The 25,982-nt window shown below is 43.9% G+C and overlaps 1 protein-coding gene across 2 annotated transcripts in view; it reads left to right on the top strand.

Annotated features, from left to right (window-relative positions):
• The window catches only part of Iqgap2 (IQ motif containing GTPase activating protein 2), a 301,482-nt gene that overhangs the window by 271,282 nt on the left and 4,218 nt on the right, over window positions 1-25,982 (top strand). For both annotated transcript variants that reach the window (XM_050153835.1, XM_050153834.1), the window contains exons 28-33: window positions 2,141-2,273; window positions 7,822-7,924; window positions 9,202-9,343; window positions 19,196-19,283; window positions 21,989-22,201; window positions 25,237-25,397. In XM_050153835.1, the coding sequence (XP_050009792.1) occupies window positions 2,141-2,273; window positions 7,822-7,924; window positions 9,202-9,343; window positions 19,196-19,283; window positions 21,989-22,201; window positions 25,237-25,397 (840 nt within the window). The remainder of the gene's footprint in view (window positions 1-2,140; window positions 2,274-7,821; window positions 7,925-9,201; window positions 9,344-19,195; window positions 19,284-21,988; window positions 22,202-25,236; window positions 25,398-25,982) is intronic.

The raw sequence follows: 25,982 nt of genomic DNA on the forward strand, positions 1-25,982 counted from the left end.
ACGCACACACAGGTGTAGAAGACTTCTCGTTCATTTCTAACTGCTTAGACCTGAATAACCACACATAAACTATATTAAGTATAACATTGTTCAATCTATTAGCTCAGGCTTCTTATTAACTAACTCTTACATTTTAAATTAATTCATTTCTATTAGTCTATGTATTGCCACAAGACTGTGGCCTACCAATAAGGTTTGTTTTGGTGACTGTCTCCTTAGGCAGCTACATGGCATCTCCTTGACTCTGCTTACTCTCTATATCTATCTCTGTTTAGATTTCCCACCTGGCTTTGCTCTGCTAAGCCATTGGCTGAAACAGATTCTTCATTAACCAGTAGTAATAAAACATTCACAGCATACAGAAGGAAATCCCACATCACACAGGCAAAGGACTCTTGGTTAAAATCTTCAAAGGGCTTCTAAAGTATAATCACAGATATTTTTCATCCTTCTGTCTTCATTATCTCTAGTTTAAAATAAGAGACTTCTTGGGGTCTGAGTCCTAGGGCCTTTTCTGGGGGGATTTGTGTTTTAACTGAAATGGTCTTTCCATTGGTTAGCCACCATTGCTTAGATCTAGGAAGAAAGAGGAGGCTTAGCTCCCATTTTTGTCAATCTGGTATCAGAACCTTCAGAGGGAGGTTAGGGTGTTGTAGACCCAGGAGCTTGCATCATTTAAGGTAACCAATTTACTGGATTGTTTTTTCTCTATAAAACTAAATTTTCAGGTAGGGAATTATGTGACTTGGGACTGGGGTTATAGCTCAGTGGTACAGTGTTGGCAAAGGCCACTCAAACTCGAAATAATCACACAGAAACTATATTATTTAAATCACTGCTTGGCCAATCACTAAAGTGTATTGCTAACTAGCTCTTATATCTTAAATTAATCCATTTCTATTCATCTGTGTATCACCACATGGATATGGCTTACTAAATAAAGTTCCGTCCAGTGTCCAACGTCTGTCTCCAGCAGGGCTACATGGCTCTACCTTCTTTCTCCCCGTATTCAGTTTAGTTTTCCCACCTACCTCTGATCTGCTAAGTCACTGGCCAAAACAGCTTTATTCATTAACCAATAAAAGCAGCACATATACAGAAGGACCTCCCACACCAATACATCATGTGCTTAGCATGTGCAAAGTCCTAGGATCAGTCTTCAGCATACACAATGTCTGTTAGCATGGGGGTGGGTAGGTCCTGTGCATGTGTGTGCACATGCATGTGGAAGAAAGAGGTTGACTTTGGGTGTCTTCCTCTGTCATCTTCTATTTCCATTTTGAGATACAGCCCCTCACTGACCCTGGAGCTCATGTATTTAGCTAGGCTGGCTGGCCACTGAGCTCCCAGAATCTGCCTATCTCTGCCTTTCTCCCCAGCAGTTCAGATTCAGGCACAGGCCACCACACCTACCTTTTTTTGTATGGGTCCTTGAGATACAAACTCTGGTGGTCATGCTTCACCCATTAGGCCATTTCCCCAACACCAGCAAATTCTTCATCTTACATTTTCATTGACATTTAAGAGGCCATTATTAAAGTCCACTAGCTGAGTGCTAGCTTGCCACCAGGCCAGGCTTATGCAGTAATGAGGATGGCAGTGAGAGCCTCCTGCATGCTGGACAAACACCTACCAACTCAACTATAGGCCCAACCCTGGTTGTTTGATTTTCTCTTAGTTTGAAAAATTATATTATTGGTGTGTGTGTCTTAAGAAATCCTGCCCATAATTGATCAAACTGTATCCTCGGGTCCAAGGCCCACACTTATCTCTCATCCTATTTGTGGACCAGTTTGAGGTTCAGCATCCAGAGACATGGACGAGCACCACCATGAAGGGTCACCCTGAAGCCGGGCGGTGGTGGTGCACGCCTTTAATCCCAGCACTCGGGAGGCAGAGGCAGGCAGATCTCTGTGAGTTCGAAGCCAGCCTGATCTACGAGAGCTAGTTCCAGGACAGGCTCCAAAACTACAGAGAAACCTTGTCTCAAAAAACAAAACAAAGAGAGAGAGAGATAGCAAGTGCCTCAAGGTTAGGATGGAGGGGAGTGCTCTAGCCATCATTCTAAAATTTATTTTAGTGACGCTATTCCACTTACAAATTTGACTCTATCTTAACACCTCTTTTTCCCTGTTCTTAGGAAATATTTCCAAGAAGCTTGTGATGTCCATGAACCAGAAGAGAAGTTTAATATGGACAAATACACAGACTTGGTGACCGTCAGCAAACCAGTCATTTATATTTCGATCGAAGAAATCATCAACACGCATTTAGTAAGTGGGTCCAGAAGGGGTCTTGGCCCCAGGTCGTGGATTGATCAGGCATTTGTTCATTGGAAGAAGCTGGTCTTGCAATAGCTTGTGCTCATGTGTCTATTTTTAAGCCCAATAAGCCCCTGCCTTAATTGCTGTCTGACTCTAGGATGTTAGTAAAGCCCTTCCCAAGTAAGAAAGTTCGCCTATGCAATGCAAGGTGATGCAGGTGCAGTTTAAACTCTGGACCACACATGCACTGGGATTGCTCTCCTTACCAGAGCTGTGCTGACCAGACCCACCTGCTCCTGCCTCTTTTAAGAGTGCTTTCAGCTTTGCCCCCATTTTCTGGGAAATGGAGACTTCTCTGACGCCTGGATATACATCACTTAATCTTAGCCAAAAGGTCAGGAAGTGATGTGCTGCTCAGAGGGAGGGAGGGAGGGAGAGAGGGAGAGAGAGGAGGGATGGAAACCAGGCTCTGCAGGAAGATAAGGAACCTCCTCCTGCAGGATGGGCTGTCACTGTTCTAAAACCAGGTTTCTTAGAATTTCAAGTCTGTGCTGTGTCATGGTGCCTGTGTCTCGTTCTCATGCAAACATCACAATCAGTCATCAGCGCTCCACAGTGACACCAGGAAGGAGTTAGGAAGCCCAGGGTGGTTTTACCGTCATTTATTGTAAGCAGAAGCCAGACACTGGAGCTTGTATAGATAGTTGGAACTATTTTGCCTTAAATGCAATTGGAATTAAGTTTTGTTTTGTGGCATTTTTATTGTTTTGTTTTTTTTTTTCAAGGCAAGAGTATCACTAGGTAGCTCTAACTGGATTCAAATTCAAGATCCTCCTGCCTCTGCCTGTTGCTTGCACACAGGCATGTACTACGCTGTACCACAGCCTCACCTAATTCACCTGGAATATTATTTATTTACTTGGGTATTGTGGCGGGAGGATGATTAAGATGGTACTTTATTCTGTACCCCAGGCTTAGACCTAGAAGTTACTATGTAGCTCCCAGTGGGAAGATCACAGACATGAGCCACCATGCTTGGCCTGTGATTAGGTTTTAGAATCTTGAAACTGAATTAAGTAACTTTTTCTCAAACAATTTTAAACTTTGCTGGTCAAAATAAGGTCCTAGGGATGGTTTAGAACCATATCCCAGACCACCCAGTTCCAAATCTGCATCTCAAGAGGTTCAGATGCACACCAAAGTTCTAGAGATCCAGATACTTCAGTGAAGGATAAATCCAGTTTTGGATTGTACCCATCACTGAGGGCCTGCATCTCAAATACCTGCCTTTCCAAAGCCACACCCCCAACGTCTCAACCCACCTAGACTTCTTGGGAGTCCAGCCTTCTTCAAGCACTTTCTCAGCTGGACTGTGGGTTTACAGGAAAGAAGGAACCAGCTTTGATTTTTGTCTTGCAAGGTTGGAACAGGGAACTGACATTTGCCACAAGCTCTCCATATGTACCAATGAAATGAGTTGGTCAACCTTCTTTCTGTAGCCATTCTCTAGGTCAATAGCAAAATTATCCAGCCATGAATTTCTTCCAGAAAATAGCTTTTTTAAAAAAAAATTAATATTTCCATTTTATATACATTGGTGTTTTGCCATGGTTGTCAGGTCCCCTGAAACTGGAGTTACAGACAATTGTGAGCTGCCATGTGGGTGCTGGGAATTGGACCCAGGTCCTCTAGAAGAACAGTCAGTGCTCTTACCCACTGAGCCATCTCTCCAGTACCCCCCCCATAACTTTCTAATAAACAAGAAAACATGCTGACCCACTTGACTCTTTTAGGACAGTTTATTCATCTCAAATATGATCACCTTGGTCACATGATTCCGGGGAGGAAGATTCAAATACAAAAGGAACATTCTCTTTGAGAGTGAGGTTCTTTCTCACGGGTGGCAGACAGAAAATGTCACTGTACTTGTTAAGATTGCTGGGCTTTAAAGAAAAATAGTCCTTTCCTGTGCTAATAAGAGTTAAAAACAGAACGAAGTCCTGGGAACAGGGCTGGTGACTGACTCAAAGTTCCTTTGTGCTGGATTGGGAGCAGATGTAACGGGACAAGGCGTCACGGCAGAGTCGTCGTGTCTGTGTGTGGAGGCGGCTGAGGCAGACACAACCCATCAACTGCCTGGCCTGCCAAACCCACAGCTGTTTGCTTGGTCCTGGCCCTCTGAGAGGCAGAACTTCAGCATCAGCTTTAGACAGATTCTTTCGGAAGAAGAAGATGATTTACATTCTCTAATTGACAGTATAAAGGATAGACACTGGCTACCTATAATAAATCCTCCTTTCCAGAGATAGCAGCCAAATGAGCCTGTCTCCGAAGAGAATGAGAACATAAATCCACCACCCTGTGGATTTTCTTCTCTAACTCCTACACACACATACACACACCACTTCAAGATTCTGCCCTTCTGTCTTTATATCGTCTCTGACCCTGTCTTTCTTGGAGTCCACTTACTTTTAAAAGAGCAACGCGTTGTTTTGCTTGAAAACTTAAGTATGTCTGTCTATCATGAGAAACTAGTCTGCCTTGTCATAAACAGACTTTAGAAGAAAATAAATACGATGGAGCTGGACCCAACTCCCTTGGTAGTACTTGCCAAGAACACTGGGAGCTCCAGCGTTGAATTCATGGAATGCGGCAATACGTGTACGAAACTTCAGTGCTTGGGAAAGTGGAAGCAGGGGGATCAGACGTTCTTGAGTTCAAAGCCAGCCTGCACCCCATGAGACTCTCTCTTTTAAAAAACTAAATTCAATGAACATAGGTGGCATGCATTCATCCTTACCTTGAAGCTCCGCATGTGAGGCTACTCTTCTACTCAAAATCCAGTTAGCTCCTAGTATGGTAATAATATACACCTATAACCCCAGTGCTAGGAAAGCTGAGGCCAGACAGTTGCCGAGAGTTTAAGAACTCAAAGTACCAGCGCTACGAAGCTAGCAGCTAGCCAGTGCTACAAAGCAAAATACTACTTTTAAAAAAGAGGAGGAGGAGGAGGAAGAGGAAGAGAAGGAGAAGATGCCTACATAATTTACAAGTGCCTGGAAGCTATTGAGAAAACCTCAGCATTAAATAACCCTTCAGGATGGGTGTATTGGAGCACATGGATCACCCACCATGAGTTCAAAGCCAGCCTGGTCTACACAGTGAGCTCCAGGCCAACCAAGGCTACCTAGAGAAACAACTGTCTCAAAAAATAAACAAGTTAACAACCCTTCATTAATCTTACAGATTAACGGAATGGAAGAAAATTCTTAACATTGGCAGTGGCTAAACAGGCTAAAGAGGCACGGTTGTATTTCAAATGAGTGGGTTTGATGTTATATGAATTCTATCTCAGTTATAAAAAAGGGACTGGCTTATGGTTATGATTCATCTTTTCACAAGCTGAAGACAAGTGACTATCGCCTGTCCCCAAGGTGCCAGTAGCCTAGAAACACTGTTTCAACTTAGTTAAAATGCAAACAGAAACAGATGTTCCTATTGTCCTTGCTGGTTTCACCCTCCCACCCTCCTACTGAGAGTCCTCTAAGAGCCACAGCATTTCCTGTGAGACAGGAAGGACAGCCAGCCCTCGTCACTCAGTTTGAGGCTTTATGGTATCAGTATTTCTACAGTCCTTGCCTTGACAGATTCTTAATGTTTCCTGACCAACTAAAAAGGGATGGGGGAGGGTTTGCTGAGAGATAGTTCAGGGGTGTACCTGAGGTCAGTCCTCAGAATTCATGTTTTGGTTTGGGTTTTAAAGCAGAGTGTGGATGGCTGAAGAAATGGCTCAGAGGTTAAGAACACCTGATGCTCTTACAGAGGACAGGAGCCTAGAACCTGGCACCCACGTGGTGGCTTCCAGCTGTCTGTAACTCCGGTTCCAGAGTGCTGCAATGCCCTCTTCTGATGTGCATACATTCAGGAAAAGTACCCATACACATAAAATAACATTTTAAAAAATGCTAGACATGATAGCACCACCTTGCAGTCCCATTGCTGGATAGGAGAAGATTGGGAGACCCCAGGGGCTCACTGTTAGCCAGTTTAGCTGCTTGGTGAGTTCCGGGCCTGTGATAGACCCTGCCTCCAAAGCAGAACAAAGTAAGTATGTCTAAAGAGTGGCATCCAGTATCCTCTGGCCTCTGCACGCATATGTGCACATATGCACACACACACGCACACACACACACACGCACACACACACACACAGGACAGCACTGTAATACTGCATGATGTATCTCTGAAGATAGATGTGCACATACTTTTCCAGCTGCTGCCAGTGGTTGGTAAGAAACTTCTGCCACAATTTATAAATCTTTTGCCCATTTGCTGTAATGTCTGTGGGAAACACAATGGTTAGGCATAAAAGGCAAGACTGCGCTGAAAAAAATTTGGTGTGCCCCTTTACCACTATAGGGGTTTATTTTTTTTTCTTTCTTTCTTATATGGTTCTATGTTGCTAGGCTGTCCTCAAACCTTCTGATGACCTTGACTTTCTGATCCTTTCTGATCCTCCTGCCTCATCCTCAGTGCTGGGATTATAGGCCTGAGTCACCATGCCCAGTTAATACAGTGCTTAGGATCAACCCTAGGGCTTCAAGCCAGCCCTTGCTACAGTTTCTTAATGTGCTGTTGGTATTTCCCCATGAGACAAAAGTTAAAGCTGTGTCTATATCTACAACTTTAATAATTGTCAGAATTATGGTTACTATCTAGGCAGAGCTAGAGAGATGGCTCTGAACATAGAGAGGGGCTTAAGAACATACATACACTGCTCTTTCTGGCTGTTCCCAGCACGCCACACCCAGCAGTTCACAGCTGCCTGCAGTGCCAGCTCCCAGAGATCACATACTCTCAACTGGCTTCTGCAGACACTATACTCACATGAACAAACCCACACAAATACACACAATTTAAGAAATCATTTTACATAATTACAACATTTTTTCTCCCTTCCTTCCAACCTCCCCCAAAATATCCCTCCTCGCTCTTTCAAATTCATGGTCTCTTTTTTTTTTTTCTCTGTTACTAAATGCATATATGTACATACGTTTATATCCCTAAGTGTGACCTACTCAGTCTGTATAATGTTACATGTATCTATGATTTCAGAACTGGTCTTGGATATTGGATAACCAATTGTTGTGTTCTTCCCTGGAGAAGACTTATTTCTCCTGCTCTCAGCATTTCTTAGTTGCTTATAGTTTTTTGTTTAGGGTTCAGGTCTCATGGGCATTTCCCATCCACTTTGGCATGTTTAATGGTGTCGTCCTTGTTTGGCTCATGTTTGGGAAGTCAAGTTGGTGAGACTTCATGGGTGTAGCTTCTGGCATCACAGGAGACAGAATCTCACAGCAAACTCCCTGACCTCTGGCTCCTTCAACAGAGGGAGGCAACCAACAGTCCTACCCAGCCATGACGCCTAAAACCTTTTTTGAAAAAATTACTAAGCAGTATCGGATGAAAATATTGAGAAACTAAGCTGGAGTCTGTGAGTCTAGTTGCCACAGGGTCTGACTTCTGCCTCTGCGTGTCTGTTGCTGTCTGTGTATAGCTCCTGCTGGAACATCAGGATGCCATTGCGACTGAAAAGGGTGACCTGCTGAATGAGCTGTTAGAGTCGCTGGGGGAAGTGCCCACGGTGGAGTCCTTTCTGGGTGAGAACATCGTCTAGTCCTTGCTTGTTCATTTAAAGAATAATACCTACCAGTGTATTTTAATCACGCTTTCCCCTTCCACTTTGATTCTACCCACCCAACCACCTCTTTACCCACCCAACTTTTTGCCTCTCTTTTAAAAGAAAAAGAAACACATAAGCCCTCCCCAACAGACACACAATAGAAATCAACATAAAGAAGCAAGAGACCAATAAGACAAAAATAATGCTCAAACAAAGTAATACAAGACAGAAAGTCCAAAATCATACTATGAGTTCATTTTGTGTTGGCCAACCGCTCTTGTACCCTAATGTGTGGTTAATATACCCAGTGCGACTCATTTCCCTGCAGTAGATGGGAACTAACACAGAAACCCACAACTGGACAGCATGCAGAAAGTGGGGGACTCTGGAGGACTCTGTCCTAAATGGAATGTCTTCATCACACCCCTCCCCCTCAAGACTCAAGAGCTATGCGAAGAAGAGGCAGAAAGATTATTAGGTCAGAAGGGTTGGTGAACTCTAAGGAAACAGGGTTTCCCAAGCACAACAGGACTGATATAGATATGGTCTCACAGAGGCTATGGCAGTACACACAGGGCCTGCAAGGGTTCAAGCTTAATGGGGTCCCCGCTCTGGGGTGGGGGGCACTGGGGAGACAAGGGCTCCACCTGTAACCAAGAAACCATCTGCAGGTGATACACTGTGGTGAAGGAAAAATCCATTTTCTCCTTTGTCTCTGCTCATACAGTAAGAACTCTCTAACTCAGGGCCAGATTGCTGCTCCCTGGGAAAGCACCTGCTTGCCATGTGCAAGGCCATAGACTCAGCCCCCACAACCCATCCTCCCCAAAATCTGTTATTGCTTGCATCTTGGGTTACAAAACAATGTTACTACTGAAGGTAAGTCCTAGAGACAATGGAAAGGACTTATCAATCTGTTTCACAGAGAAAGAAAAGACAAGACGTGGACCCTCTGAATATGACAGAGTCCTTACTGAAACCTAAAATGTTTTTATTCACCATTCTTTTTTGAATTTGTTCTTTTGTGGATATTTATGCCCCACATTAATGTTTTGATCAAATGCTTTAAAATCCACTGCAGATGTTCTAGAATATGCAGGCTTTATGGAGCCCATAAATCTCCCATCTAATTCCTAAGCCTGTCCTGTATCCTCAGAACCCTTATCTTACAGTGTGTGGCAGTCACCACAGGAGAGAACTGGAAAAATAACATTTTTGTTTTGTTTTGTTTTGTTTTGTTTTGCTTCCTTACAGGGGAAGGAGCAGTTGACCCCAATGACCCTAACAAGGAAAACACACTAAATCAGCTCTCAAAGACTGAGATTTCCCTTTCCCTAACAAGCAAGTATGACATCAAGGATGGTGAAGCTGTGGATGGCAGAAGCCTCATGATAAAGTAAGTCTGGTGCTAAGAGTTGATGATTCCAGCAGCATGACCCAAACTGTGCAGTCTCCAGTGGGGTTAAATCTCAGCAGGCCTTTTTTTTAGAAGTAGGTAAATATTGAAATGCATCATGTACATCCATCCAACCATCATTTAGGAGGGAACTAACTATTATAATAGGCTGCAAAGTTGACCTTGGTTTTTAGTTTTACATGTCATAATTAGATTCCTTGAAGGAATGAAGTGATTTAGATGAGCACATGGTTCCAGGTGGTTGAAAAATTGGCAAGAGAACACTGCTAATCCAGTTTTATTTTTAGTATAAAGCGACAATGTAGAAAGGAACACACATGATCGACCACTGCTGGATCTATTGACTTTTCTTATTAGATCAGTCCTGGATATGGTCAGCAGCATTGACTGTTTATACCCTGCTTTGCCTGAGTCCAGCTCCTGCAGGGTTCAGGTCCCAAAAGGAGATGTGTAGGCAGCAAAAGGTTGGAGGAGACTGACTAGGTCTGTGGGTAAATCGGGATCGCTGCTCATTGATTGAGAAAAAAGCTATGACTTTTATACTCTATAATTGCACAGAGGATTAAATGGGAGAAAGGGGGCATGTGAGCTGGGTGTAGCTTGAGATCAGGAATCGAGGATGATTTGTTAGCCTTAACAAATTAGGCATCAATCATATGTTAATGGAAGGGCCACAAATTCCTCTTGCCAGAGATAAGAATGTCTCCCTTTTTAGTGAGAGGGAACTTTCCTCCAGCCCTGGAGGGAATGGAGACTTTTGTCTAAATGCCTGACCTTGGAAGAAGGACTTTCTCAGGGGACCAAACACTCCATTATAGAATATTGCAGGGTCTTTTTTTGTATGGATTAGTTTATGCTAAAGCTTAAAGCAAGCAAAGACGAAGCTAGACAAATTAATAGTTTTTTGTACCTCAATAATAGGTTTCTCTGCCAATTCAGTAAGCCAGATAGAGCCAAACTGAAAAAGTAAAAGAACAGGTTTATTTGAGCAAAGCAACTCCCAGATGAGTTCTCCAGTCCCAGAGATGGAGGCCAGAGAAGTCACACACCCAAACTAAAGCAGGAAGCTTATATAGCCTGTAGGTGAGGAGTGATGACATGTTCACCACAAGCTGGGTTTGTGTGCAGGTATGGTCAAAGCTGAACCGCTTAGGCAGGGACTTGGGCAGCTGGCAGCTTCAGGGGAGAATCTGAGGTAGCCACTAAGAAGGCAGAACTTTTTGGAGTCTTCCCTTTGTTCAGAGATTCTCTGAGTGGTTGGGCTTTGGAGAGACAGGAATGGTTCTGGATCCTGCAGAGGCTAGCTGGAGGTTTCAACTGAACATAAATGTTGCTGTGAACCTGAGTCAACCTTAGGAATTTATAAATCATGATTAGTAAATCTACCTGGTTTATCAAGCATGTGTTACTTATCTGCATTTTCTAGCAGCTTGGTGTGAATTTGTGTGGGAGCAGGCGGAGTTATCACGCCACATGGTTCCAAGGTGGCGGGGATTTTGTTCCAAAGAATTATTTTGTTTAAAGAGGATGTAGTTGTGTACATTCTCATCCCTCACCACAGCCCACACAAAGTTTCCCAAAGGAAGAGACATATGGGAACTCCCATAACACATAGTGAGAATCATTAAAAATGAAAGTAAAAGGCTTCTGGAGAATTGGGGTCTGCAAAGTTGAAATGCTAGAACTTTGTCAAGCAACAATGGCTGCCATGTGGTACACGCCACTACTATATATAAAATATGTATATATAAACTATATATTATGTATAATATTTTAATTGTTTGGGAATTTTATACATGATTTGAGTATATTCATCCTCCCTCACTTCATTCTTCCCACCCAATTTTGTGTCCTTTTTTTTTCCCTCCTTCCCATCAAGGCAATTTGTGCTCCCCAAATAATCTGGAATGTGTGGTCTTCCCCTGGAGCACAGTAGACTTCTCGGGCTACATTTTTAGAGAAAGCTGACCCTCCCTCTCCCAGCAGCTAACAGTTGCTGACAGCTCCTCAGCTAGGCGTGGCATTTTGTCCGGCTTGGGCTTACACAGGTCTTGTGCATGCTCTGGCCGGCACTGTGCGTTCATATGCACTGCCCTGTTCAGAAGACTCCATTCCCTGCATCTGGCCCTCACACTGTCTCCTCGTCCGCAATGATCACTGAGCCTGTGGAGGTGGGGGTACCATGTATATGTTTTCACTTAGTGCTGAACATGCTGAAGTCTCTTAATCCCTGAACTTGGTCAGCTGTGGATCTCTGTGTTGAGCATCCCCTACTCCAACAAAAGCAACTCTGATAGAGGTTGAAATATGCTTTAATCTATGGGTATAATGATGGGTCACTAGACTATAGGTTGGTTTAATACTATGTCCATTTGGCAAAATAATTGTAGTGGGGTCTTGCCTAGGGCCTAGGACCTATCTAGCCATAGGTTCTTGGCCCAATAGTGTTGCCAAATATAGGCTCCATCTTGGGGAGTGGACCTTAAATCTCCTAACGTAGTTGGTGACTCCCACAATATTCGTGTTATCATTTCACCACTGAGTATGTCTCACCAGGACAGACGTTAGCAGAATAACATTGATGCTCATTGTGGGATTAGTGTGTTAACACCTGAGCACTGTGAAAGCCAGGAGGAACGGAGCTTCTAGGTCCACACCAGCTTGGTCTCCCCGTGTTGTATGATTCATGTTTGATATTTTCAAGTCATAGGTGGATCCTCCAGCAATAGGGTCTGTCTTCTTGCCCTCAGAGACTTCAAGGAAACATTCCCATTTAAAACAATAAATACTGTATTCCTCATGCTTGTGCCCCGTAAGTCTGTTACAGGTAGGGCAGGAAAGAGAGATTCTCCATCAAACGCCATGAATGAAAGCAGCATACATCAAAAGCACATGCTCTCCAAACAACACAGTACTCAAGACCTTAGCTAAACCAAAGAACGCATGTTGGCACAAAGAAAGGTTATATGGTGGGATGAGACAGGGACTAAAGGATAGAAAGGGGGCACACAGGAATAAGCATGCATTAATATGACTTTACCCACTCATATTTTGAGTTCTGTATCCCAAGTGACAATGTCTGGATTTGAGACAGAAGTCCCAGCACTAATGTGCTTCAGAAGGTACCTCTTTCTTGATTTTCCTCGAATATTAAACCAAAGCTTCCTACATAGTCTTGTTGGGATCTGTGTTGGTTTGATGCTGTGGGTTTATTTTATTGTCAGATCACGGAAGGTACCATTCACTTGAGAACCCCATGGGTTGGCTTGAGGCTGGGCCCAGCAGTAAAGAGCCAGCACCACTTGTGCCTTCTGGGGCTTGATGTCTTTAGGCTGGCAATGGAGAGCACAGTGCAGCCCCAGGGCGTAGGCTCAGCTGCAAGGCAAAGCCAGTTGCAGCCTTGTACAATTGATGATCAAGTCGTGCTGAACTTTCTGTAAGCCCAGGACAGGGTGGGGAGAAGAAATATACACCCTGACTTCCTCTGTACCATGGACAAGTATCCAGATAACTGGAAATGCATGCAAATGGTGTGGCTTGGCCATGCAAATGAAATTAGATCAAGCCTCCCATGAGCTCATAAGCTTTGTCTTTAGAAGTAATAGGAAGAAATCTCCTGGTAATTGGTTCTGTCTGTTGTTTGAAAGCCGCCCTCTTGGTGCCGCCTACTCTAACGTCCACACTGATGGATAGGAATCACAGTTCGGGTCAGCTAAAGTATGAAATCATCTGAACAGTGTGTGCGTGTTCACCTACTAGAGGCAGGAATCGCCACAGTTCAGCACATTCTTGGAATTCACATTTTACAAACAAAAACCATAAAAGTCAGGCATGTTTGGGAAGGGATGAGTCTTGGTCTGGGAAGTGCTCCTACCTTGCCCACCCTGGTCCTCTGCTGCAGACTCAAGCTCCCCAGTGCATGCTGCCAGCTCACAAGCTCTCCTTTCATGGCCATATTGTGGGGAACTGGCCAGTGGTTTTGAGATACCTGCAGCATATAATCGATTACTCCAACCATTTAAAAGTGCACAGTTCAGTGACATTTTAGGATATCCACAGTCTAATACAACTATCGACACTATTGAGTTCCTGAATATTTTTATCTTGCTCAAGTCAGGCCCTTTGCCCTTGCTCTCCAGACCCTACTAACTTCTTTCTGTTTCTATGAACTTACCTGTTGTAGACATTTTGTACAAATGGGATCATATAACATGTGGTCTTCTGCACCTGATTTCCTTTACCTGAGTAATGCTTTAAGGTGCCATGTTAGGGCATGGATCAGTATTTTATTCCTTTTCCTGACTGGATAGTACTTCCCATGTGGCTATACATTTGTTTACTGGCTCATCTGTTAATAAGGATTTGGGTTGTTTGCACCTTATAGATGTTGTAACTAAGTGCTCTTATATATACATCCAGGTACAAGTTTTTGTTTAAACACCTCTTTTCACTTCTTTTGGTTATATACCTGGGCATGAAATTGCTCTGTGTGGTTGTTTGGTGCACCAGACTGTTTCCCACAGTGGCCGCAACATTTCACATTTCCCCCCACAAACTCCAAGGGTCCCAACTTTTCTCCACCTTCTCAACACCCCTTTTCTTCTCTTGTCATTAGTCATCTCAGTGGGTATGGAGTATCTCACTGTGGCTTTGATTTGTAAAATCACACTCATTCATGATGCTGAGCCCCTTTCCAAGTGCTTATGGAGCATCCACCACCTTTGCAGACTGCCCATCCTAGCATCCATGTGGCCCCGGGTTCCCAGTACCAAAAACAAAAATCCTGTACCTAGTTTTAAATGAATTTGTTATTCCTGGGTTGAAAGTGTTCCTTATATAGTCATATTAATAGATCTGTGATTTGCAAAAGTTTTGCCTCTTATATGTATATAGAATTTTGTAGAGGAAAGGATATTGGGGCTGAAGAGATGGCTCAGCAGTTAAGAGCCTTGTTGCTCTGGCAGAGGAATTGTGTGTGTTTGATTCATAGCAACCACATGGCAGCTTACAACCATCTGTAAAACTCTAGTGCCAGGTGAGGTGATGCCCTCTTCAAAACTCCAAAGGCACCAGGCCTGCATGTATTGCACAGACTACATGAGGCGAACCCTTGTTCATACACATGATCAAGTAACTAAGATAGAAAAGGACATTAATAAGAAAGAAAAAACATCAACCCAGAGAAGAGAAGGATGGAGAGAGGGAGAACAGAACGTGCGTGCATGTGTGCATGCATGCTTGTGTGGGTGTGTGTTTATATACTACAGTACTCTTAGGAACCTCATGAGGTTGGAGGCTACCATCAGAACTTAACATGAGAACAGTAAGGGCAAAGCAGACATAAGCAGATGTAAACTTTTCCCTGGGCAGCTCGCCAGTTACTGGAATAGAGATTTAAATCCCAGATAAATTTAAGTCCTCCAGAGCCTGTGCTCTTAATCACAGTTTTACAATCCCTAAGGGCACAAGGCCTTTGTAGCCCTAGAAGAAAGAGAATGAAAATTGCTGCAGGGCAATGACACCATCACTTCTCTCTGAGCCAAAAGGGAGTGACAAATGGGTGTGAGGTACACAGATGTACACTCTACAGTAGGAAGAAACATGAATTCCCTGGCCTTTCTGCTTGGGCTGCCATCATTCCCCCAGTGCTACCAAGCACGATGTGTTAAACGAGAAAGCCTGTTGTGGAAGAACCTTAGATCACAACAGATACTACTTCAAAGAGTCACGTATTAATCATAGACTCAGCGAGGTGTTCCATTGGCATTGGCACAGAAAATGGCAGGGAGGGCTGGGACCATCCTATGAGATCGTGCGTTCAACAGCTTATAAATTATAAAAACTATACAGCTGTAAATCTCTCTCATAACTTATGAGTCATCTTGAAAAATGTACCTGATGACTTTGTTCAGCTTGATTTTTCACAGAACTGTGTGTTTAAATTGAGCCAGTATTTGTGGTTTTTCAGTCACAGTTAGCTGCTCTGGGGGCTCACACTGTCATCTCTCAAGAATTTTTCTCCTTCCGCATGATTCCGCTTAAATAGCCATTATCCTACTGGACCTGTTCCCTCTTACCATGGCAGGAGTGCTCGATGGCGGAGGTGATGTTTCATTGGGGGCTGTGGACCCCAGACCCTGAATTTCCTGTAAACAACTTGTTAGCAGCTGCTCTGAGCACGAGACAGGGGAGTGGGTTCTGGTGGCTGCAGCTGAAAGATCCTGAGAGCTGGGGCGTGGCCAGAGCACTATATAAGATGCCCCCGAGCACAATAAAGGGGGCATTCTTGGCATTCTTTTATCAAGGATGACCCATGTCCCTATGTCTCTGTCTGTCTGTGTGAGTGTGTTCTTAAGTCTCCAGCCTAGTTCCCGGCTTGCATACCGTCCGATAGTGCAGGCCTACAGTGTTTGAGGTCTGCTGCTAAGAATATGTACTGATATTACTGCATCTTTAAACACCATCATGCATTTCTGGGCACTGATGTCTTGTCAGCCTTAGGCATACTATAAGGCAGAAAACAGAGCCATGGGCGGAGTGGCCAAGCCAAGAAGCCTCGACAGTTTATAAGTGCGCTGATTCTTGTTTACAGCGGACTTCTGCTGAGTGCATTTCCTTATTCTTCAGCAATTCTTTCCCAGAGTTAGGCCTCTTCGTGTTTGGGTGAGCCTGCCTGACCGATGGTTGAACACTGTAGAGGCTGATACCCAATATCAGCTAGACACAGCTCGGTGGCGAGGGAGCGTCTAGAAGGTCCTTGGCAATGGCTTTGAACCAGCATGTGAGCTCTCTGTGGATGCTACTCTGCAAAGGCTTGGAGACCTCGGGGGGGCTTTTCTTGGAAAGGTGCTAGAAAAAGAGGGGATGGTGACTTGGGCTGTGACTCAGTGGTAGAGAATGTGCTTAGTGTGTTTAAGTTTCCATCCATAGCATAAACCAGGAGTCAGGAAAGTAGGACGCAGAGCATGTAATTCCCACAGGATGAGGAGGCAGCGGAAGATGCAGCATGGCAGCTCGCCGTGTCCTCTCAATGCTAGACCAGAGTGTGAACTTTGTCTACCCAGTAAGCCTAGCAGTTCTTAGTTGCTGCATTTGTGTTCCAGACAGCGGGCCATCGTCCAGAGCCCTCTGTGTGCTGAGGCCCCGTGACTAACTAGGTCTTCAGACTACCAGCTTCCGGTTGAAGAATGGAATGTTTGACTATTGTACTTTCTCAAAAGAAAAAAAGTTGTTTTTAATATGACCCACACATGGAACCTTAAATTTTCTAAAAGCCACGTTCTAAAAAGAATCAGGCAAAGTTAACGCTTGTCTTTCACTTTTCCCGTGAGAGGCTTATCGTCTAATTTTTAAAATGACACAAAGACCGCTCCTCTTTATAAAATGTGGTGTACCATGGCAGTACACAGATGGCATGTGCAGTGGTCAGAGCAGGGCTGTCGCCACACTCACAGATGAGTGTTTTCGTTGGGAGCTGACATCATCTGGTAACATGTCCCATTTAACTCAGTGTACCAGAAACATTGTCGTTCCTGGAAGCAGTGAACGGAAGCCTGTTTAGGAGGCACCGTGCACTCTTGACCTCTGCTAAATCTCTTAAGCCAGAGTGCATTGTGAGTCCGAACTCACATCCATCCCACCTGGTCCAGCCGGGTCGCAGGCGCTCCTTGGGACTTGATGGCAAGCGGCTGCCAACTCCAGCAGCATAGCTTTCATGGTTACTCGAGCGCTCGCCGTCTGGTAGAGCCCAGCACAAAGAACTTTTGCATTATGTCTTTCTGTGGAAATGTTTCCATTTTTAAAATGAAAAGCAAAGGATTATGTAATTTGTACTGGTCCGTTCAGCTCCTGAGTAACAGGAACTGAGGGGTGGGGGAGCTGAGACTTTGGGGGTTGGGTCTCGGTGGCCTTTGAACTGCCTGCCCAGAGTGCCCTTAGCTCTTGGGCGTTTATTAGGGAGGGATACTTGAGATCCCTGTCCTGGAAGCAGGTGCTGAGTTGACTGTGAAGGTAGGAGAATTTTAGCAATGAATTCCACAGCCGTGACATCATTTAGAATTTCAAGGGGGAAAAAATGGGTTATTGGGCAATTTGTCCTTCAACAACTCATGAGAAATAAACAATTTTCTGTTGATGGGGGCGGGTATGAATGATGTCACTTTATTTGGCAATTGGCTGAATATAGTTCCTAGAATGTTATTTCAAATAAGAGTCACTCCCTGTTGCCATTGTTTAAGTCATCTAAAGCTTTTATTTTCAACTGAGTATTTCTGCCTAAAGGCCGAGCATGACGGAACATGCCTGCACTCCAGACACTTGGGACCTCACATTTGGAGCCAGCCTGGGCTATATACTAAATCTCTCTTGGGAAGCATAATCTTGTTCCTGTCTAATTCGTTCCTAATGGCGATTGGAAGAAGCTGGTGTGTGTGTGGGAAGGGACACACGGCTTTCTGAGCCTTGGCCACCTCAGGAACAGTACCACGTCCCACGGGGCTATAATTAGCTGTGTACCCTTTAATTCCCTGGAGTCTTTAGCTGTGCGTTCTCAGACAGCCTGAAAATCCCCAGCAGCCAAGGGTCATGGGGCTGGAGGATATTGCTCTCCAGAGACCAGGCAGAAGGAAGAAAAGGAAGCTGCCTGTCTTGTGCACGTTCTCTGTCTTGTGCAGACTTGAGATAAATGGGACGTGAGAAAAAACATGTTTGCAAATGACTTCCTTACCCCATTTCTAATGTCTCACACGAGGTTAACATGGCCTCATTCGGGAGCAGTCACCTTATGCTTCACAGTGTGACTTATTTTCATTTCCAGTTTAGTGTTAAGAGACCATTTCCTGCTGTGGCTAAGGAAGACATGCATTCTCTGACAGAGCTGAAATTCAGTAGGGGAGCAGGGCTGCAATAACAGTGAAGTTGCAGCTCTGACCCGTGTGTAGTTCAAGGCAACATCTGTTGATGTTTCTGTCTTTCGAAAGACCCCCTTTCAAATAACAGACTTCCTGCCCTCTGTAGCGGTGATCGAATGGGAATGCTTGCCTTATATGGTTTTGTTGTTGTTGCTGCTGTGCGGTGTCTATAGTATAGGGGTTGAATTTAGGACCTCACACATGTTCTATAGTGAGGTGTCCCTACCTCCCCCTCGGTGTAATTACATAACCTGATCCCTAATTAAAAGGGCAGTCAGTTGCTAAAGAGCACCTATGGCAGAAAGTATGGTTCAGCACTTGCAGGGGTTTTCCAGCCCTCGCTGTGCTCTCCTGTCCTCAGCTCTGTGCACACACAGACAAGGCCCTATCTGCTCATCTCTTGTGTACGTGATCTCCCAGACTCTTTGCTAGGTTCCCCAGAAGCCCAGAGCTTCCAGTTCCACAGGGTTCTTCTGCCTCTATTGGCCTTCTTGCTGTCTTATGTCTTTCTCGATACAGAAAAAGCAGCAATTTAGTTCTGTGTTCACAGGCTCAGAAGTCAAGGCTGGGCTGGGCTGGGGGGGGGGGGGGGAGAGGAGGTCTTCCTATATGCTTTACAGCCGCAGCTCTTGTCTCTGCCACACTTCAAATGGTAATCTGTCTTAATTGAAAATAAGCCCTATTTCCATAAGGAATCTGGTGTCATACTTGTGTATGTTTCTGAGAGACTACTCTTACAGCATTTAACATATAAAGCCCAGACTTTGCTTGTTGTGCCTTTGCAGGCTTTTAGGAGCTTTGGGCAAGAGCACTTACTTTAGGGCGTCTTCATTGAAACCGCTTTATGTATTCATGGGCGAAGCAGATTTTTGTGCACCAAGACTGATACCTGAAGATCTGTCTCATTTTTCTCATTTTTAAGGACCAAAAAACTGATCATCGATGTGACCCGGAACCAGCCAGGGAGCACACTGATTGAAATCTTAGAGACCCCAGCAACGGAGCAGCAGGTACATGTCTTTACGTGTACAATGACACACGCATGCAATAAATGTTGGTGTTACTCGTCTCCACGCCAATATTCACTGTTACACGGTGATTTTTCACGAATTTTACAAAATTACACTGCTACACAAGTCCCTTAGTGTGGACAGCTGAGTTCATCCATATCTGAAGCCCGCAAGGAACGCCAGTGGGAGAGAGTGGAAGAGGCTTTTACTTTTTTCTATAGCAGGAATAGAATTCTGCACCTTCAGAGCCTCTGGGTATGAACCATAAGCTTTGTCATTCAGTGGATGGCTAGATAGATCAGGGAAAAAATAGTTCTGGCTGATAGCATGTCACAAATGCTTGTTATCTACTTGCTAACTTAGAAGAGAGATGTCTGCTGTTGGATTTTCTTTTACTCTAGCCCCACGCTGGAATGCCAAAATGTAGATGTTTGTTTTAATCTTTTTACTCTTTGGGGGGCCTGCCAGTAAGCTCCCAAATCAGGATGCGGAGGCTCATTCTAGAAATGCCAGGCCTTAGCTTGGCTTGTTTCTGGCCAGCTTTCTTAACCCATCTACTCTTTGCCTTTCTCTTACTTCTGTAAATCTTACTTTCATTCTTACCCTGTGGGTGGCTGGGTGGCTGGGTGGCCTCTGGCCCCTGGTGTCCTCCTGTCCTTGTTCTCTTGCTTCTGTGCCCCCAGATTTCTCCTATTTATTCAGTCTGCCTGGCAGCCCCACCTGTCCTTCCTCCTGCCTTGCTATTGGCTGTTCAGCTTTTTATTAGACCAATCAGGTATTTTAGACAGGCAAAGAATCACAGCTCCACAGAGTTAAACAAATGCAACATCAATGTAACACATCTTTGCATCATTAAAACACGTGTTCTACAGCATAAATAAATGTAACACATCTTCATACAATATTCAACAATAGATGTGCATCCGAAATGAATGTCTAAGACCATGTTCAAGGGTCTTTGCATTGCCATACATAACTTGGGTTTCATGACAGTCTGAGATTAAAAATTATATTAATATCTTTTAAGATGCATCACATTAAACTGAGTTTAATGTCACACGCCTTTAATCCCTGTCCTTGGGAGGCAGAGGCAGGCAGATCTCTGTGAGTTTGAAACCAGTCTGCTCTTCATAGTGAGTTCTAGGACAACCAGAGCAGTATAGTAAGACCCTGTCTCAAAACAAAGAAAAAAGGTGCATCATTAAAATTGGGCATGAAGATACATGCCTATAATCCCAGCACTTGGCAGGAAGTTCAGAGAGCTCAAGGCCAGCCTGGACTGTTTGAACAACAAGGGGAAACAGTAATAATTATTCAGTTCATTCTGAAATAAATGAATTAATCCCAGATGTTATTTTATTGCCAATAATTGCCGCTCCCTGACCAAGTTAATAGAATTATCTAATTACTTCTTAATGGAAGTGCTTATCATTTTCCTGTTCCCCTTAATGTAATGAGTTGCCAAGAAATCATTCTATCTCCAGATTTAATTTTGAAAAATTAAAACTTCAAGCCATCTCATATGAGAAAATATGTGATTTTTTAAAAGCAATCTGGATGTAAAAAATACTGATTTAAGATAAAAGATTTTTAGCTCCAATTGTTTCAGTTTTTCCTAAAGTATGTAAATTAATAACAGAATATGCACAGACGTCTGGGCTCTTATAACTCTATTTCTATTCTTCCTAGCTTGTGACTGTGAACACTTAGAACTCTAGGCCTTCGTTGCCTTACCTGTAAAGTAGAAATAATTTTTTAAAGATGTATATATCTTATGTATATATGAACGCTCTGTCTGTATGTATGCTTTTACACCAGAAGAGGGCATTAGACTCCAATATTACATGGTTGTGAGCCACCATGTGGGTTGCTGGGAATTGAACTCAGGACCTCTGGAGAACAGCCAGTGCTGTAAGCCACTGAGCCATCTCTCCAGCCTCTAATTCCTAATTCACAGGGAAGACTAAATAAGAGGAGAGAACATGCTAACTGGATACAGTAGTGGCGGACACGGATTAAGTATATTGGTTGCAGTTATTGTTTGCTGCCGACCCAGTAAGCCATTTCTGTGCGCTGTGCCCTATGCCTACATTACTCTAATAACAGCTTGTGCCATAGAATGGACTGTGACGTCACTTGTCTTGTGCAATAAAACAGAAGGCCATCTGTCTCCTTGTATTACAACTGTCTTGGACGGACTGCTTAGCATTCATTTGTGTGTACATCATGGATTTAGGCACTATCATCCACAGGAATATCTTCACCCTGTGGTTCAAAGGAACTCTGACTGCACCAGTGATTCTGGGATCAGAATGAAACTCTCTGGCTGCCTCGCTGTTAAATGACCTATGAATCTCTGTCAGCGTGGCTGGTGTATGAGGCTTTAGTGGGCTCTCAGAGCCATGTGTTAATTCAAAATCTACTTTTAATTTTCTCAACTGGGCTATCCTTAAATTGAGACCCTTTATCCAAGGAATTACAAAGTAATGGTTATAATTACAAAGTAATGGTTTGTCACCTTGACAAGAAAGCGGCACCTTTGGATTAGGTCCATTATCCCTACTGGGTGTTTTGTTTAAGTGGAAGTTATTTTCCTTCCAGGGTTTACTTCAAAACCCATAAAGAGCAGATTCAATGCTCATCTTTAGACTTCAGCTGTGACAGAGTGGTTCGAGGAAAAGTGACTTTCGCTATTCTCTTTTTAGGAACTGGAGCATGCCAAAGACATGGAGAGCCGCGCCATTGCAGACTCGAGGACTCCAGAAGAAGGAAAACAGAGCCAAGCGATGATGGAAGATGCGTGCCTGCCTCTTGAGCAAAAGAAGAGGAAGATCCAGAGGAATCTTCGGACGCTGGAGCAGACTGGACACGTGTCATCCAAAAATAAATACCAAGACATTCTCAACGAGATTGCCAAGGTGTCTGGAGATAGTATTCTTCCTTTGTCACGTAGACATTTGCTCATCGGTGGTACAGCTGGGCATCCCATGAGACGATGTGAGGGCCTCGTGGGTGCATATGTGGCTCTTGTTTTCCGTAGTGCTCTGTGGTTTTAAAGGTTTCAAGGAGCTTTGTGAATTTATCAGGAATAGATGAGACACACCACGGGTAAATACCCCGGGGCTGTAATGACCAGTGTTGTTACTGCTTTAGGCCAGGGCTGCTGGTTTTTCCGTGTGTTCTTTTGTCTGTTTTATAGCACTTTGGGAAATATTTTTTTTCTTCACTGTTAACTGTCACATAGCCCAATCCCTCTTAGGATCTGCCATTGAGATGGTGGCTCTCTGTCCCTGGAATTCGCTTCTAAGCAATTTAGCCTCAATGCAACTCAGACTTAAGGTGCTTGTTTCTGTTTTGCTCATTTCACATTTTGAGAACTTCCTGTGACGTAATCTCGCTTCAAGGAAACACAGGAAGTGGTGGAGATGTGTTTAGTGGTGATAAGAAGGGGCATCTTTGGGAAAAAGTACATTTCATTCTTTTGGTTCAAATGTACACATTAATATGGATCTGGGCTTAAAGGCAGTTAAATGAGAAACATCTATTTGTCCTCCCTCTGGGGGAAATGCACAGTTCGATTCTTCAGTGGGAAAATGGTTTCTTTTAGCAGATGGTTATTTCTCCTTTCCTGAGTAATACAAAAAGGCTGGCATTTCTTTTTATAGTTTGGGGCAAGGGACTAATTCTCTTAGGGCATATGAGATAGAGAGACCAGTGCTGTTGCCATCAATGAGAAGGCTCTATTTAGTGAGAGGTTTTTTATTTCAGAAGATGTAGGGGAATATGCCTTGGAATTCCTGAAACAATTGGTTTTAATTTGTTCACAGAGGAAAAATAATGTTAAATAGGCACCATTTTCTCAAGTGAAATCTTTTCATAGCATACTGAATAATATTTTAATTGTTTTTATATAGAGAGAAAGAGAGAGAGAGAGAGAGAGAGAGAGAGAGAGAACGAGAGCACATCCAGGTGCCAGCATGTGTATCACAGTGTATGTGTGGAGGTCAGAGAACGCCTTTGTGAGCTCACAACCCCTACCTTTTTGAGGCAGAGTTTCTCTTGTCTCTGCTGTATAGAGAGATCTGGGCTAGCTGGTCCATGAGCTTCCAGCCAACTGTTTCCCGCCCCCAGCTCCCATCTCTGGAATTCATGCTGTAATTACAGATGCATGCCACCACATATGTGGGTTCTGGGACCAAACTCAAATCATTGGGCTTTCATGGCAAACACTTTTTCCCACTGAGAAATCTCCCCAGCCTTTAGAGAGTGACTTTGTAAACCTACATCTGCAGGTTTAATTTTAACACAACTCCCCTAATCTATAAACAATAAGGCAAAATGGTTTGCATTCTAGGAATCCTATTTAAATTTAAGCACAGTCACTGCTTGCTATCTGCAGGGGACTGGGTTTAGGATTCCAGCTAATAAACAGAATCCATGGATGCTCAGGTCCCTTATATGAAATACATAATATCTGCATATGAGCTATTCCCATCCTCCTGTGTGTGTTTTACTTAAAAAGTAAAATGAAATGGTGTATCGCTATCTTGCCAAGACTGTCTCACTCTGGGCTCAAGCAGTCCTCCTGACTCAGCCTCATAAGTGGCTGGGACCAACAAGTGTGTGCTATCGTGTCTAACTTTCCCCACAGACTCTAAGTCATCTCCCATATATGTTCCCTAGATACGTACAATTCCAAATACAATCTAAGTGCTGTGTACATACATGTGACACTTAGGGAGTGGTAAGAGAAGGGGCTAGATGTGCTCATTACATAGTTTTCGTTTTCCTCCTTATTTTCAGCTCTTATTTGTTCAAATCCATAATGCGGAACCACAGAAATGGAGAGTTAGCCAATTGTAATAGTTTTCAGTTTTGAATCTTCTCAGGTCATGAGAGCCGTCTATGTATTACATGAAATAATACGTAAACATAAACAGTTTGGGCTTAAAATAGTCTTCAAAGAGGAAAGTTCAGTGCAGTCTGAGGAGATCACATTTCTCTCGTTTTCTTCGTACTTCTTTTACTGGTCTGAAAGATCTCCTGTAACCCAGGCTGGAATGTAGCTTCTTATCTAGCTGGGGAGTCTTTGAACTGAACTGTTAGCCTCTGCCTCCGAGTGCTGGGATTACAGGTGTGCACCGGTGCCTAATTGATGTGCTAACGATGGGAGCCAGGCTGTTGAGCCAGCACTGTACCAACTGCACTACATTCCAGCCTGTTGTGCCTCTTTTAAAACATCTAAACTATTTAGTAATTCACAAATTACATTTTTGGCTTTGCGGCAGGGGTGTCTGTCTGTGAAATGTGTGTTTGCATATGTCTATGAAGTAGGTATGTTTGCGTATACGTGTATGTGAAGTGTGTGTACCTGTGAAGTGTGTGTGTATGTGTGTGTGTGTGTGTGTGTGTGTGTGGTCAACGTTAGGTGCCAGTATTTTCGGTTCTTTTTTATCTATAGTTCTTATTCAGTTCTATAGCTTGCTAGCTTATTTTTTAAGACAAGCCTCTCACTGAACCTGAACCTCTCAGCAGTTTCAGCTAACTAGCTGGCCAATGAGCCCCCAAGGTCTGCCTGTCCCTGCCCCGGCTCCAGCTTTGGGGTTACACATATGTACCACCGAGCCTAGTTTTTAGTGGGTATCAGGGATCTGAACTCACGTCCTCGTGAAAGCACTTTAGCGACTGTGAACCATCTTCCCAGCCCACTTCTCTCGGCTGGGGGGAAAAATAAACTTTAGTAACCCTCTTAAAATCAAAGCTGGACGTTTTCCAGTCCTGAAGCAGAAAGAGATAACAACGTGTTGGGCTGTGGTAATACATGTAATCAGGTGCTGAGATCCACTAGGATCAGCAGTTAGATGCTGGCCTGATGCTCGTTGTTCTTCTAAAGTACCAGTCTCACAAAGCGAGTCTTGCTTCAGCCTGTCATTAGAGCCTTTACTCGTTCCAGGATATTCGAAATCAAAGACTCCACCGCAAGCTTCGAAAAGCTGAACTGTCAAAACTGCAGCAGACCCTGAACGCACTTAATAAGAAGGCAGCGTTTTATGAAGATCAAATTAATTATTACGACACCTACATAAAGACTTGTGTAGACAACCTAAAAAGAAAGTGAGTTCATGGTCATTGACTCTGTCGTGCTTTGTATGGGGAGACTACAGTACTGGTGGTGGCCTGCGTCGGTTTGGGAAGCGTTCTGGTTTTGTTTCTACTGTTAATAAAGACCATGACCAAAGCAGCTTGGAGAGGAAAGGGTTACTTGGCTTACATACCATCCCAGTCCCAACCCATCCTTGAGGGAACTCAAGGAGGACCCTGGAGGTAGGAACCAAAGCAGAGAATACAGAGGGGCGTTGCTTACTGCCTTGCTCCTCATGGCTTGCTCAGCCTGCTTTTGTATAGAACCCAGGACTGGCAGCCTAGGGCTGACACCACCCACAATGGGCTGGACCCTCCCTCATCATTTACTAATTAAGGAAGTGTCGCACAGATTTGCCTACAGCCCAGTCTTATGGAGGCGTTTCTCAGCTGAGGCTCCCTCAAGTGACTTGAAAATCTCAAGTGACTGTAGATTGTGCCAAGGTGACAGAAAACTATCCAGCACATATATTACTTGATTTAAGAATGTCTATGAGGAACGGGATTCTGTCTACCTGATAGACTTAGATAAGTCAGGTATTTGCTAATTGCATACAG

The sequence above is a fragment of the Alexandromys fortis genome, unplaced genomic scaffold, assembly GCF_014885135.2.
Source record: "Alexandromys fortis isolate MF-2015 unplaced genomic scaffold, M_Fortis_MF-2015_v1.1 scaffold_79, whole genome shotgun sequence".
Lineage (NCBI taxonomy): Eukaryota > Metazoa > Chordata > Mammalia > Rodentia > Cricetidae > Alexandromys > Alexandromys fortis.